Below are 15,308 nucleotides of genomic sequence, written 5' to 3'. Positions count from 1 at the left end.
ATGTTCGTCTGTGTTTTGCCTTAGCCAGTAGTATGCTTCTCTGAAGTCATCCAAGATGTTTCGAGTGCTGAAACACAAGAAGTAGTTCACAGCTAGTGTAAATATGATTTTACTATTAGATAGCAGAATTGCCTTGAATAGATCTAATATGTCAAATGAACACGTTTTTGCATTCCTAGACATTTTCACATAGGCAAAGATTCAATCACTGCTAATAAAAGCATATAAAATGGTGAGTCTTACCCATCATGATTGTAAGAGGCCAGAACAACACTAGGACTGGAGTAGGCATTGCTAGTGACCCACGTGCAGTGGACAGCAAACATCATCAACAGCATTAGCATCAACATCGTAACAATGCTCTTGATATTGGGGCCAAGACCTTCTTCAGTTTTTTCCTGTTCAGATATGTGTTTCCTCACTTTACCTGCCTGAACAAAGAAGCATTGAAGTTTTGGGTCCTCTTAACTGATGCGAATTTTTCAAAGTTCACAAACCTTTCCTGTGTTCAACGATACCCCCCCCCTTTTCACAGCGTCATCTCACATTCTGTTTTCCCATGCCATGTGCTACACCATTAGAAATGGTATTCTGAAGGTGGGAGGAGCTGTCTGCAACTCTGCACAGTGGAAGCATTCTTCCCAAGAAGAGTCTGTGCAGGAACCCGGCTCTAGCTGATGTAATGTTTGCATGAATGCAACCATGGGTTTTGTGAGAGGTATTCTTTCTTTCTTCTTTTTTTTGGGACTAGTACCGCAGTTCAAGATGTGCTACAGCCATAAGGGAGGATTTTTTTTTAAAAAAAAACTTACTAAGTTATTTACAATAGTAAAACCATAATTGTCTATTTCTTCTTTAGCGATTTATCTAATTGCCAAGACACACCATCATGACCCCCATCACCTACCTTATCATAGAGATTTCCCGGGTTTCTTTTATCATCCTCATCGCTGCTGTCTTCTACTGGTGGATTCTCTCTCTTCATGTCATCACCCAAATAATGCTCAAAAACATTAGAGAAAGCAATTGCCGACAGCATACAGACCACTGGAGTCAAAGTTAGCATCAGACGAACCATCACTCCAGCAAAGTAAACAGCACTGATTGCATACAGAGCCACTGCAGAGACACAAAACCACCTGATTTTAGTATTAAATATTTTTAAAAAACTAATATTATTACAATTGGGATTTTAGTTTCAGAAATAAAGGCAACATACACTCTTAAGAGAACTTGCCAGGTTTTATTACCTAGAGTCTCCTGTATCATACAGACATGCACTTATGCCTGAACTGCATTACAACTTTCAGTAAAAGGGTTTCTTTACCATATTTAGTAATAAGAACTATATTAGTTTTATCTTACTAAGACATCTCACCTCTCAGCATACCAATTTAACAAGCAGCAGGTAGAAGATTTTAGGAATAAAAGAAAATGGCTTTTAAATGACACAACTAAATTACTACAGTGAGGTCTCTGTGAACTCCTGGGCTCACCTGCACTAGTGCTAAAGTGGAAAAGAGCTAAACTTGAGTGCTCACAAGTGCTGTTCTAAAAAGGTAATTTTTCAGACTGGATTGAACAAAATGATTCCTTTCAATTGGATTAAGCATCAGATTTAAAATTACTACAGGAGGAAAAACCCTGAGCAAACTGGAGACCAGCATTATATCAGTAACAATGAATTACAGAAATCCTCAAATAATATTATCCTATACTGTGATACTAATTTTGTTGGAAGAACAGCTTTTTCCATTACGAAGTTTTACCTCTGGAAATGCTATATTTGAGTTTATTTAATTACTAGTGGATCCATCAATATGCATACAATATTGTCTAAAATGGGAAAAGATATCTGGCTATATGATGATGATGATGATGATGAACTGCCACACTGTAGAATCTTGGTGAAAAGGAGCCACTTATTTATTACTAGCCTAATACCCGTGCTTTGCTATGGTATTTAACTTCCATAAATCCAGTTATAATACTGATGATGTAAAGTTTGAAATGTAACATTTGTTGTAGGAATTCTAATGGAGAAGATTGTAGAATAAAAAATTAAGTGAGACATATGTACTTTTTTTTTCTCTACTGAAGGACCTCTGTAGACTGCTGGGGTGGGCTCCCTCGTGGCTTTAAGCACCCTGCAACCGCTGCTGCACCTGACAACCGCCTGTTAGGTGTAGGAGGTGGGGGGGAGTGTGTTGGAAGCCATCAGAGAGGCTGGGTCAGCAGCATTGCTAAGGCGATCCTGCTGGGGTGGCATCCCTGATGGATTAAAGTACCCTGGTCCTGCTCCTACACCTGACAGACACCCGCCTGTCTGGTGTTGGGGGGATTATGTTTAAAGGCATCAGGGAGGCTGGGCCAGCAGCAGGGCTAAGGCAATCTTGCTGAGCAAACCTCCACGGCGGCTGTAAGCATCCCCCCTCCTACACCTGACAGGCAACCACTGTGGAGGTGGGGCTGGCAGGATCACTAAGGCGTTACTGCTGGGGCAGGATCCCTCGTGGCTTTAAGCACCCTGCAACCGCTGCTGTACCTGACAGACAACTGCCTGTCAGGTGTGTGTGTGTGGGGGAAAGCATGTTTGAAGCCATAGGGAGGCTGGGCCAGCAGCTTTGCTTCACCTCACAGGCAGTTGGCCACTCCTGATTTCCTCAACTGTCATTAGTTCTCTGTAGTCCCATGTAACTGTTTTTTTTTTTTAACTCAGAACACTGAGCTCTGCAGCTGACCTATCAGAGAGTGGGGGAGTGCAAGGAGGCAGCAGCCTGGCAGCTGCATAGGAATGAATGGGGGGAGCACATTTTACCCCTTTTGACCCACTTAGGGGTCGAATTTCTAAAAATCCCTTCTTAGTGAGCATCTACGTCATGGTAGGAGCGCTCTCCCCGAATCTGGTGTTTCTTGGTCCAGGGGTTTGGCCTGGGCATTGATTTTATGGTGAGGGGACTTACTTTTATATATATAGATTGGAAGATGAACAGGTAACTCACAAGGAATTGTGGGAAGAGGGAAAATCCTCTCCCTCATACCAGTAACTTTGCCATTTCCTCTGAGAAGAAGCATAGAAGAACATGCTAGACACCCATATTGTGGCACAGAGAGGCTGACAAGGCAAGAGCTCTGCTGTTCAGCACTGTGACGGATTTGACGCTTTTCATATCCAAGGAGAATCAATCAGCTGTTTTCTTGTCCTTGTGCAAGAAGAGCACTGAGGAAGGGCTAGAGAACCTTTAGTTCTTCCCCACCCCCATAAACTAAAGAGGCTTGCTTCCCTTCAGCTTAAAGTCCACCAAGCAGAGTCTGTGCTTGCCCCTGTGCTCAGTTTTCATGCTGCCAGGATTCTGAAGCAGTTCAGTTTCCACACCCCTTTTTTGGGACCCTCCCTTTTCTGAGTTTCATTTAAACGTCCATATTTTTCCGCATGCCTAGGGTCCTTCTGAATATGCAAAAGTCTCCTCCCATGTGGTTGTGGCCAGCCCCATTGTGCTGATTTTGGTGGGTGGGGCAAGAGGGATATCCAGACTACTATAAGAGGGAATTACATTTAATGTAAAACATTCAGTGCATGGATGTCAATAAATCTGAATGAAATCATGTTAAGCAGTGTTTTCAATTAAGAAAATATTTTTACCCAAATAAGAAGAAACATCAATCTTAAAGATTCCCTTCTGCTAAGGGAGGAGCCTCCCCACTTAGCAGAAAGTGATTTTTGGATCCAACCTATTGTAAACTAACACAAAAGAATGAAAACTTCAGGTTCCCAGTTCAGTTTTAAAAAGTTAAATTGTTTCCTCTTACCAAAGACTCTTTCATCATTGATGTTTTTGATACAGAACCACAGCCCTGCTGGGAAAGTACACACGAGAATATGTAGATCAAAAAAGAAGGAAACCCATGTTGTAGGCTGATGCTCAGACACAGAAGCAATGATCGGGATGTGAATTTTCGCATACCTTGTTTAAAAAAAATTTAGTTCAAATTAATTTGAAGTGATGAAACTAATGAAGAGAATAAGTACAAAGAAGCACTGCGGAAAAATTTTAGGTTACCTATTTTGTCATCTCTTGACTATTCAGTAGAAATCCAAAACATTCTTGACAGCCTTTGCCTTTCATAATACTTAAGATAAAGGTTTCTTAAGCTCAAATTGGTTTTTACTAATCTCAAAATGAGCATTTTAAAGCTGCCAAAATGTGCTTCTCATTACAAAGTTTCATTTTATGTCCTTGCTAACGAGTGAGAAAAAATGAACATGCTAAGGTACAAGTCTCCATTTTAATAGAAGAACAGGTTTCTAGCCAGGTCAATTTCCACATGCACATCTTATGCATTAGACCATATTAGTTTGTGCCACATACACTGACCAAATCCTACAATTGGGTCAAAACTACCCAAGCTGGTGCCCTTAAGCCTTTGCTGTGCCATTAGATTTCTCCAGTCTAGTGGTTACCAGCTGGTTTTCAGTTGGCTGACATTGTGACAAGGGTTAAAAACATACGAGATACAAGAAATCCAGTGTCTGATTCCCTGATTTTAAACACACTTTAATGCAATGTGTGTGGGTTAAGAGATTTTGGGCTCTGGCTAAAGGGAAGCCCCCCCCCCCACTTATATTTGTCTCAGGGTTTGACAGACCTTGAAAGTATACCAAAAAACCCCAACCCAGACCACCAGAATATATTTTATGTATATAACTAAGGAGTGCAACACTTTCTCATGCTGTTCTTCTGATATAATCCTCCCTCATTCTGAAGCCAAGATGTAGGTACGTTTTTTCAGGGGTTTTTCCTCCACTGAAGCGAACAGCAGCTTTGAAGGAGGTGGTGGGCTACTTGAATCAGGAAACCAGTGTGAGGAGAAGGCTTAAGCCCTTTCCCAGCGCCACTGTCCCAATCAAAATAAGGTTCTCTCTACACATCTGGCTGTTTTGAAGCCAACCAACAGGCACAAAAAAGATTCAGTCATAAATCTCACATGTTATGCTTGTTTTTCCCATCAGAGAAGCTTTTCTGTAGGACAAATATGCATTGAAGTGCTGGCACTTTCCAATTTGATCTTCTGTACCACATCACTTTCCTGTTTTACAAATCTTAAATGAAAGAGTGGAAGTTTTAGCAGCACTATTTCTACTGAAAAGGACAACTGTTGTTGTGGCAAGCTCTTCAAAAAGAACACTTGATCTGAATTCGTATCACTACTGTTTCTGTGAACATTTTCAAACTGCTCCATCACACTGACCAGAACTGACGCTTGAAAACTCTAATAGGAAAATCTGTGGCTCTTAAGATCAGAAGAGATTTTATAAACATGAAAGGAGCCAATTTTTCATGCACGGAGAACAGCATCTGAACCAGTTTTTTCAATATTTCTACTTACCCAGTATCCCACAGTGAATAGAATCTGCCACTCCATGGTGCAATATAGCCTGAAAATTCAAGTCAGTCAGTGAGTATTACCAAAGATTTCTGTAGAAGTGTGTATCAATATCTATTATATTCGTATGACCAGAAAGGACAGAAAGAATATAGAATACGCTACTGGTTCTTTAAGAAGCATGAACCATGAACACAATACATTAAATTTCTAATCAACCTTTTAATTCAGCTGTTGTGAAAAATAAACCCAATAAATCTTGGAGTCTAAAGGTATTTTATACAGCGCCCAGTGTCCTGAAAAACGGTACTGCTTGAACATCTCATAATATCTTGTGAACTATCTGAACCACCATCTGGCAGTGAAAAGTGTTCATTTGATGTTATTTACCTGTATATGTTAAATAGATGACACTCAGGAATACAACCCCAGCAGCTAGTGACACACCCAAGAAGAACAAGGTCTGAAATTCTTGCTTCGTTAACCTGTCTCTCATATACTGCAAGAAGGCATAGGCCTGCAGCAGTGCAAACACACCTGGTTCAAAAAAAAAGAAAAGAAAAAATAATGAAGAGCTTTGGCTGAAGTAATCACACAACTTCTCAATGCTTGTTCAAAGGATGCAAAACTTAGAAGCTGATATAATCCTCTTCACACTATAAGTAGAAAAGGAAATACATTCACTATCCTTACAATATGCATACTGCTGAGGCATGTAATTCTCTTCCTTTATATTAAAAAACCCCAAATCTCTTGTAGAACCCACTTTGACAAACAACAGTAACTTCCAGCATTCATTATGGCAACTATCCCATGTTGTTCACATAGGCTTCCTTAGGCATAAGGAATGGTACGTTAATTCCAGGAAGAGGGAAATCTCATGGCCCTTACTTCTCATAAATAACCTCCTTAGTTTTTGTTGTAGAAGGCTTCGGGAAGCCATAATTTGCACCCATACACACATCTCAAATCCACCATGTCTATCTGTGGCTTTGCAAGGCAGTCTGGGCTCTAGCATAAGATTCTCAAGCAGTTTCCTGACTTCACAGATACCCCCAAATTATATGAATCACTTGTACAGCAACCTGTAGGAATAGAACTGGTGGTGTGGCTTATGAGTCCAGTGACGGTAGGGGCTGGTAGAGGTTTTATTAAGCCCTCCACATTTGTCCTCATAATTCGTATACTAACAAACTACACCTTACACTACAGATTATCAAAAGATCAGAATGAGTCACTTTATTACCAACCCAAAAAGAAAAGATATGGCACAGTGAGTACATTCAATGGAAACTGTCATGCCTACCTGCAGCTGCCATGTGCTCACTTGTTCTGATTGGCTGAAATCCAACAAAAGGAATCTGCATGGATAATATCAAGCCCACAATATAGAAAGTGCTATAAGCTGCAAGTGAATAAAGACAGCAAGACAGGTAATTACTATGAATGATTTTTTAAAATTACACATGTGAGAAAAAGCACTTAGCTTTCTTAATTGAAGAGAAAAAAGTTACAATTTCAAAAACAAAGAGTCACATATTCTACAAAAAAGGTTTCCATAGTTTCACAACGTTCATTGTTTCAGATGTCCCACCTGGAACTAGCATGGTTGCTAACAGCATTGTTATATGCAAACAGCGAGTAATACTGATCTAAAAATCTTGAAAGGGCTACTTTTTTTTGTGTGTGTGTGGTGGTCAGAGCAGTGGGGGGAGAGAATGGGACAAATATCCTTGAGACAGTCTCCAGATACACAGGCAAAACAAGACAAGCAGATTGTTTCATGGTATCTTTCTCCACGCAGTGGCATAGCAGGGAACATCGCAGCCTGAACGTGCCCTTGTAACAATCAGTTTACAAATATACATGTTGGGCAAGTATTATGGGAGATGCAGAAGCATGGAGACAGCACTAGTCCCCAAAACAACGTCCAGTACTTTGGAAACCCACATCCTATTTTTCAGCAGAGCCACCTCACAATGCAGGCAAGTCAGAACCAAATTTATCTCAGTTCTCTTGGCCCTCACTGAACCCAGATAATAATAATAATGATGATGATCTCTTCTTCCCATTCCCCCTTTGGGCAGGTGTGTATGTGCGTCACTGAGAACTGACTGAAAACATATGCATAGCAAAATACATTTCTGAAACTATTTCTCCAACTATTAATGTATTAATTCAAATAATGCCTCTGGCCAAGATTACAACATAATGCTAGCATACAAAAGTATGGGCTACATTTAATAAAACCCCATCTAATATAGTCAAGATTAAATGTAATGAGTACCTGCCTCCTCCTCCTTCCTTTTTACACTGGGACATCTCAATAGATTTATCTCAACCACTATATATGTGCTGGTAGAGATGTGTAATGCAGCTACAGCAAATTTAAACAGTATATAAGATGTTCATCTAACCAGGATGTTTACATTGGACATTAAAAAAAAATCAAACTTGCTACTGTTTTGCAGTTCATAATGTCAAAGTTACTGCAACACTGCCATCCTGTGGCATTTAACAGCAGCTTTTATTGTTTTGATCTCTTGTACCAACCTCATAGCATCTTGCTAACTGCAAGAGTTATATAACCATAACCATGCTTGTGGCTGTTTGCTCATGTGAAAATGCTAACATGTTTTAAGGTCTGGTTGGAATTACAGACCTGCTCCATTCTACTCCCCCATCCATCAGAATTTTCGGACACAAGATCTTTCAAAATAATGGCTTCCTAATTACTTTTGAAGGCCCTCCTTTTTCACAGTCTATAAAGAACTGGGCCCTCCTGTTACAAATAAGCTTACCAAGGCCAGAACAAGATGTTCAGAAGCACACACAAGACTCCAGCCTCTGTATTCTATCCTTACCCTGCAGTCTGGAGGCAAAGTGGTTCACCCACTATTTCTTTCCCGTAAGCTATAGAACTATTTTTCTAGTTGGTAATAAAGCCTGGTCTTAGAGCCAGACTGGGTAAAAGCAGAGGATTAATAAGCCTCTACTTGCAAATGAGCTGTTTCTGCAACTTCCTTTTGCTGTAACTCAATCATAACAAAAGCTAACTGCTATTCAGAATGTATCATAACAAGGACAATAGTCAGGACAGAACTATCAGCTACGGAATAGACACTAGTTTGACTTCTCTCAAACTTCACAGGAGGATAACAGCTCACACTAGCTGGCAGCTCCACAGCCTTGGGAGCATTGCTGCAACAGAAATCTCCATATATGTTCTTGCTGGTTCACAAATTTTTAGTTAAAATCTAGCAGAATTCAACAATTTTTTGCATCACTCATTAGCAGACTCATCAGTGACTGTGTTTTAGTATCTTGGGAGGATGCAGCAAAACAAAGAGCTGGTCTTGCTTATTTTCAAGAACATTCAAATTCTATGCAGGGGCACCATTCCCAGAATATAGTTCTGGAAAAGTTAAGTACTGTTCTCCCTGGCTGAATCAGTCAGAAAGATGTGGTGATATGCTGGAGATAGGAATGACTATGCATCAAGACCATCTGGAAATTTTGTATGCCTTCAGAAAGATGACATCAATAGCTGATGTTGTTCTTGGATAAGTTATCCACCTTCTCCTTCAGATTCTATGTTCAAAAGCCTGGAATCAAACTGCTTAACTGTGAATGGTGTCTGTGGTAATAATGATTACCTGGTTTTCAGTTCGAGTGACCAGCCCTTGTATTTGTGAATAACACATAGCTGCAAGATTAATAAATGACGGACTGTGAAAAACAAACTGCAAAACATTTTGGTGTCCACCTGCAGCAGCTTAAAGATTTCATATCTGATGTAACAGATTCCACTTATTCTCAGTGCAAGCAAGCCAAACATTGTCCTGTCAACCGAATCAAAAGTCGCTTTGTTGTAGATTCATACAGCTCAAAGCAGAAAATTGAATTCGTGGGACTAGTCAGCCAGGACTTGGAGAGCGAGGGCACTATCCATTGTAGGCCATATGGCAGCCTTTTTTTTTTTAAAGGTGGCCAACTGTAATAAGGAGCAAATGTATCTTTTCAAACAGTGTATGAGGCACCTCAGAATGACTGTTTTTCCTTTGCTTTACAAACTAAATATAGGAAAGCCATTAAGTTCGCATATGAATACGGAATTCAGATTAGAAAAGGGGAAAAACATTTTTTAAAAAGGATTTAAACCTACGGCAATAAGCAAGAGCAAACCAGTAACAGGCCGTTGCAACATACATTTTACCTACCAGGCAGCATCAGTAGCTACTGTTTTACTGGTTATATATTTATACTGTATTTCAGAAAAATACATAATGGAAAAGCAATTCATTTTACAATATTATGGTTTGTCTAGCCATGGCTGCAGTTCTGGACATACGTCCAGGGAGCAGGTCCTATTAAACTCAATCAGACTTACGTGCCATTTAACAGGTTCTTGTACTTTATGGTCCACTGGTGACAACTCCCTCTCATGGCAGACCCCCCCCCCCTTTGCCCCCACAGCTGTTCATAAGAATTCCCAGGAAAATAATTTCATGGCGCTCAGTAGGCTGCAGCAGGGAAGTGGGAAAACCCTGTTTCATAAGTTGTTTGCAGATATTGTAGGATGGTTACAATCATGGTATTGGTCTAGGATCTGCCCCTTCTAGGTTAGCCAGTTATCCCCTTATATAACTTTTTTATTCTCTGGAAGAAAAACGAATATATAGTACAACACTAAGCACAGTTACACCCTTTAAAGCCTACTGAAGTCAATGGGCTTTGAAAGGTATAAGTCTGTTTATGATTGTATCATTATTGGCTAGTATCCATTTCTGAGGTAATAACTTTATAAGCATTATGGTGTCAAATTTAGAGTCTTTCACTAAGTTTGATACTTTCCTCATTAGGAAGGGACAACTGGCAACATTGGTCCCAGAAATGAACGCAAACATCAGCAATGCTGTATTAACTTTTATTGAAACAAGGTCTGCTGGTATACACATTTCAAGTTATCCACAGTTGTTTTAATGACAGGAAGTAGAAGCAGCTCAGAGCAGAGTAGATTGACTTAAATGAACTGATTTAAGTCGCTGATTAAATCAAATTCCCCATTTTGAAACGTATATGTTTCTTGAACAAAACTATTCATTAGTGATAGGCAAATTTCCCCTGGCCTTAAGCTGTAGGATACAGGTCTGCAAGGTTCCAAATCCAATTACGATACTCAATAACCTCCATCTTCCTGTGCTGCAATCATGGTTATTCAAATGTAGCTGAATGCTAGATCTTCCCAAATCTACATTGGCAATGTTTGCACTTATAACAAGACTGTAATACACTGCAGATCGAGTCATGTAGCTTATTCTGTGTTGAAGGGGGCCCTTGTTCATCATTGTTCCATATTACAACTAAGCATTTACAACAGCTGTTGTGTAATATTCCAAAACTGACTCAAAAGAAATCATATTGAAGTCAGCATCAATAACTTTGCATCAAATATGCATGAGCAGTCAGCAGGAGTTTAGTCAGCATTGTCGTTACAATGCCAAGTAGGTCAAATAAATGCCCAGCTATATTCATTCACTAAAGCCATAAAAAGTCCATTCCTGACTTTACGGAATGTTCTATGAATGTTAAATGATCTTGAATAAGTGCTAGACCAATTACATTATGCCCCATTAACCTTTTTTATTAGTGTATGAATGCTTGGGGGGGGGGGAACAATAAATAAGTCACATAGTTTTTTGATGTGTTGTGACAGAATGCTGGCAAATGTTTATTTGGATTTGCTTCACTGATTATGCACTTCACCTGTAAATTATAAAGGGATTGACTCAATCCTGGTTACTTGTTCAAATTTACTATAATAGTTATGCAGCAAGCACTCCTCTATTCTGTAAGCATTATCTGTTTGCCAGCTCCAGATAGTAAAGCTACTGAATGCAGACCAGTGATGGTAAGATAAGTATTGCTTAAACATGGCTGGGCGTTGATTTGCCCTTTACAAACACAGCCCTTCTCACAAAGAGAATAGCAAGAAGGTTGCACGCATGTCTGCAAAAGCCCACTTTAAAGCCAATAAAATCTGACTGAAGCTGACAAGGAAATAAGAAAAGCACACTAGAGGGTTGTTTTTTTAAAAAGAAATAATGCTATATCATGGGATTTACAAATCAGAGAAAATTAACTGGTTCTGTTCTGTGATCAATGGAATGTACATGACTGGACAAAATTAATCACAGAATTTAATTCCACAGTCTGAGAAAAGGAAAGAATAAAAAGCAGTTTTTACCCAAACTATTTTAACAAGTCAGAACACTCACCTATGTAGACCCTTCTGCTGTATCTCTGCATCAACAGTAGCACAAATACATGCAGTGGAATAAGATTGATGATGAAAACATAACCACCCCATGCAGAGACCTGTGAAAAATGAGTATCATAAGAGTAACTAGAACAAGAAAGTTGTAAACTTTTCTAAATTAAAAAGAGTCAGAGAATAAGCATTTTCAAATTCTAGTTCTAAGTCAATGGGGACAGGGTATTTTGCGTGTGTGTGTGTGCCTGTAAGTCATGGTTGACTTCTGGTGACCCCCAGTGGGGCTTGGACGTTTCAGAGAGGCAGCTTTGCTACTGCCTGCCTCTGCGTCCCAGCCCTGTTATTCCTTGGAGGTCTCCCATCCAAGTACTTGCCCGGGCTATCCAGGCCAGGGCCTAAGTCAATGTTATTTTGTACGTAAACACTGAACGTGAGCATGTTGCATATCCCAAGGAACACATGGTAGAAAGACTCTTCTACAGTGGTTTTTTGACAATCTGTATCAACCAAGCAGGAAACATTCCAGGGAGAAAGAAGACTCATAAACCTTATGCAGCAGGCTGTTATTTACTTCATTTATACTCCGCCTTTCTCTCCAATAGGGAGCCAAAGTGGCTTATATCGTTTATTTTACCCTCACAGCATCCCTGAGAAGTAGGTCCAAGGTCACTCAGGAAACTTCCATGGCATAGTGAGGATCTGAACCTGGATATACAAATATTTTTTATGTAAACAACACTCTTAAAGAGAGAGCAGCCAAGCTGCCCCCAAGGTGGGGGTGAAGAATTTTGCCAGCTTTTTCACCCCAGTCCTGCAACACTTTTGCAAAGATGAAAAGGTACAGGGTGGAGTCATCACAGTCCCATTTTTTTTAAAAAAGTTTGAATTCCTACGTTTTAAAGTGCTTTCATAGCTTTATAAGTCATCTTGGACACTGGTATTCGTAGAAAGGCATGGTATAAAAACGCTCTAAAATATATTGTTCACTCATGCGATTTTCTGAACAGAATACAAATTGTTTTACTTTGCTCTATTTGAAGTGCGCCATGAATTTAGTCACTCAATTAACAGATAGCACATAGTCTTTTTGTGACTATACAGAACATTGCTAAACTGGACCTATTATAATTTTCAGAATAAATTCATTACAGAAGAATTACTGAAGTATTATTGAAAAACCTGAACAGTAGTTGATTGAACCTGGGAAACAGCAAGACAAACTCCTACTCAAGGGAGACAACAAACCCGGAAATACTACCACACAGAGACTCATTCATGGTTATGAAGAGCTTGCAATACACCATTAACTGACTTGCCAATTAGCTGCACTGTACAACCCCTACCTGCATCAAAACGAGCACTGCCATTTATTTTTACACAGTCTTACACTTCAATCAGTTATATCACTACAGAAAAACACATCCTTGTAAGATATGGCAAGACATAAAAGTATCTTTTAAAGATATTAATGTGTTCTTTTTTTTAAACAACCACCACCAACGTTTGGCATGTATAGCTCAGCCATCTTGCTTCCTCTGCTGAAGCCACTTATACTGCCCCCGCACACTAGTGAGGAAGAGAACTTGTGACAACTTTGTTCCTCAGTTTTAAATCTGTGTTTTAATACTCCCTCAGGTGCCTACTTGCTGGGATGCTCAGCTTCTACACATACAACTGCCATGGATGAGGAGATAGAAAGCCTCCACCCCAACTGGAACAGCCACATCTGCTGGCTGTAATGACTGGCCGTCAGCCAGCACTTCCAAACCGAGCTTTTGTTTTTATTCCTGTGAATGAATGACAGCTCTAGAGCGTTTATCCCTCTGACATATCCCTCCAGCATGGGATACTGTCAGGCCCATGTTTGGGTTTGACAACTGGCTAACTTCAGAAGGTGAGGACACAAGAAGCAGGGCTTTGGAAGATGATCCCAGTGGTTAGCTAGGTTCATATGGGAGTAGGTGGTCCTTCAGGTAAGAGGCAAACTTAATGGCAAACCACTTGCTCCCATAAGAATTCAGTCATGGCACTGAAACGAGGGAACTCTCTCCTCAGAGGTATTTGTCTGTCCCCTTCTATCACTGTCTTCCACAGCAGGTGAAGACTTTTTGGTATCTGAATTTAGTTACCTCCTGAAATTAGGCAGCTGGCAACCCAGGAGAGGGCTTTCTCAGACTATGCGTAATCTGTTACTGGATAACTAAACTCATGATCCCTCAATCCTGTCCTATGTTTTAATTATGGTTTATATGTGTTTTAATGTGTATTTTAGTTTGGTTATAATTGTTTTTAATGGTAGGCTTCAACTGTTAGCTGCTTTGGTGGCCTGACAGGACAGAAAGGCAACACACAAATTTTGTAAATAAATAAAATAAATAAATCAGGTGCCCCGGCTGATTTGGCAGAAGTGGTCTCAAACCTGGTGTTGCGGACTTCCAGGCTAACAGTTCTAAAAGACTTCACTATCCCTGCCAAGTCTACCTTGTCAGGACAAGCTCAAGACTTTATGGCCACGATGACAACATCCCAGGTTGCTTTGGGTCCAATATATGAAGGACACACACACATTACCTTCTTTTATGTACTGAGCAGGTAAATTGGTAATCTCACTGGGGTAGGGGGTGGTGGCAGCACAGAGATTCAGCCATTGTCATGGCTGATCATTATTTGATGAATGCTTGGTTGGTTCTGTCTCTTTCTCCTTGCAAGGTCTAGGTTACTTAGGTTAGGCTGCGCTCAAGACAAATGGAATCAATCAGGTTCCAGAATGCTCTGGAGAATTTTGAGAATCTTTATTACAGTACTGGCGAAGCACTAATGTACACCTGAAACAATGCGCTACCTGGGGCAAAACACAAAGTCACTCCTGGTGGCTTCTGCTTCCATTCATAAGACCACTTGCTCCATGAATTCCTAGGTAACTATAAAAAATGAACAGAATTGGGAGGTATCCTGTGTGTCCCCAGATCATATATAGGCAGGCCTAAATGGTGGCCAAGGTTGCTTTCTTTTCCATCACCAGTGAATCAGCTGTACTTCATTCACCTCAACTATTTAATGGAGTCTGAGACCTTTAACATATAGGTCGGACTCCTCCAACAGTAATTTGACCACTAGCTGCGACATAAGGTTCTTGTCTGACAAAGCCTTTCATCTGATCCGACTTGGACATCAGGTTGGATATAGGATCCTGTACTAGAGTTAAGACTCATTTGCTTAGCAGAGTTTTATGGACAGGTTCAGGTTGGTTTTATTGACATACACTGAAAATATCCTTGGAGTTGTGAAAGATACCACCTGCAATTTGGATTCCAGACTTTTATGGCTAGGGAAAGCCACAAGAAAAAGTTAATATTTCACCGGCAGAGGGATTTTTCCACAAACCTCTAGCAGAGGGTAAGATTGGACAGCTTTGGTGGACAATCTCTGCCTCCAGTTATATCAGGACAGTTTGATCAGTGATCCTACTGAAATGCTGTCTCCCTGCCTGAGCTTGTGGAGGCCATCTCAGACATGGTGTTGAGGACTCCTAGGCTGCTTGTCTGGGGGACTTCAACATCCATGCCAAGGTTACCTTGTTGGGAGCAGCTCAGGATTTCAAGGCCTCCGTGAAAACCATGGGCCTGTCTCAGGTAATAACAGGCCTCAC

At 40.3% G+C, this 15,308-nt stretch overlaps 1 protein-coding gene across 1 annotated transcript in view; it reads right to left on the bottom strand.

Moving 5' to 3' along the window:
• The window catches only part of STT3B (STT3B, subunit of the oligosaccharyltransferase complex (catalytic)), a 52,415-nt gene that overhangs the window by 11,518 nt on the left and 25,589 nt on the right, over positions 1-15,308 (bottom strand). Inside the window, exons 5-12 of the mRNA XM_015418394.1 lie at positions 11,664-11,763; positions 6,692-6,790; positions 5,776-5,922; positions 5,389-5,437; positions 3,811-3,965; positions 908-1,119; positions 244-431; positions 3-67 (exon numbers count right to left, since the gene is read on the bottom strand). Coding sequence (XP_015273880.1) covers positions 3-67; positions 244-431; positions 908-1,119; positions 3,811-3,965; positions 5,389-5,437; positions 5,776-5,922; positions 6,692-6,790; positions 11,664-11,763 — 1,015 coding nt within the window. The remainder of the gene's footprint in view (positions 1-2; positions 68-243; positions 432-907; positions 1,120-3,810; positions 3,966-5,388; positions 5,438-5,775; positions 5,923-6,691; positions 6,791-11,663; positions 11,764-15,308) is intronic.

The sequence above is a fragment of the Gekko japonicus genome, unplaced genomic scaffold (assembly GCF_001447785.1).
Source record: "Gekko japonicus isolate JY-2015 unplaced genomic scaffold, Gekko_japonicus_V1.1 scaffold106, whole genome shotgun sequence".
NCBI classification, from domain to species: domain Eukaryota; kingdom Metazoa; phylum Chordata; class Lepidosauria; order Squamata; family Gekkonidae; genus Gekko; species Gekko japonicus.
The sequence above is the reverse complement of the archived record's forward strand: the minus strand, read 5'-3'. Positions and strand labels throughout refer to the sequence as shown.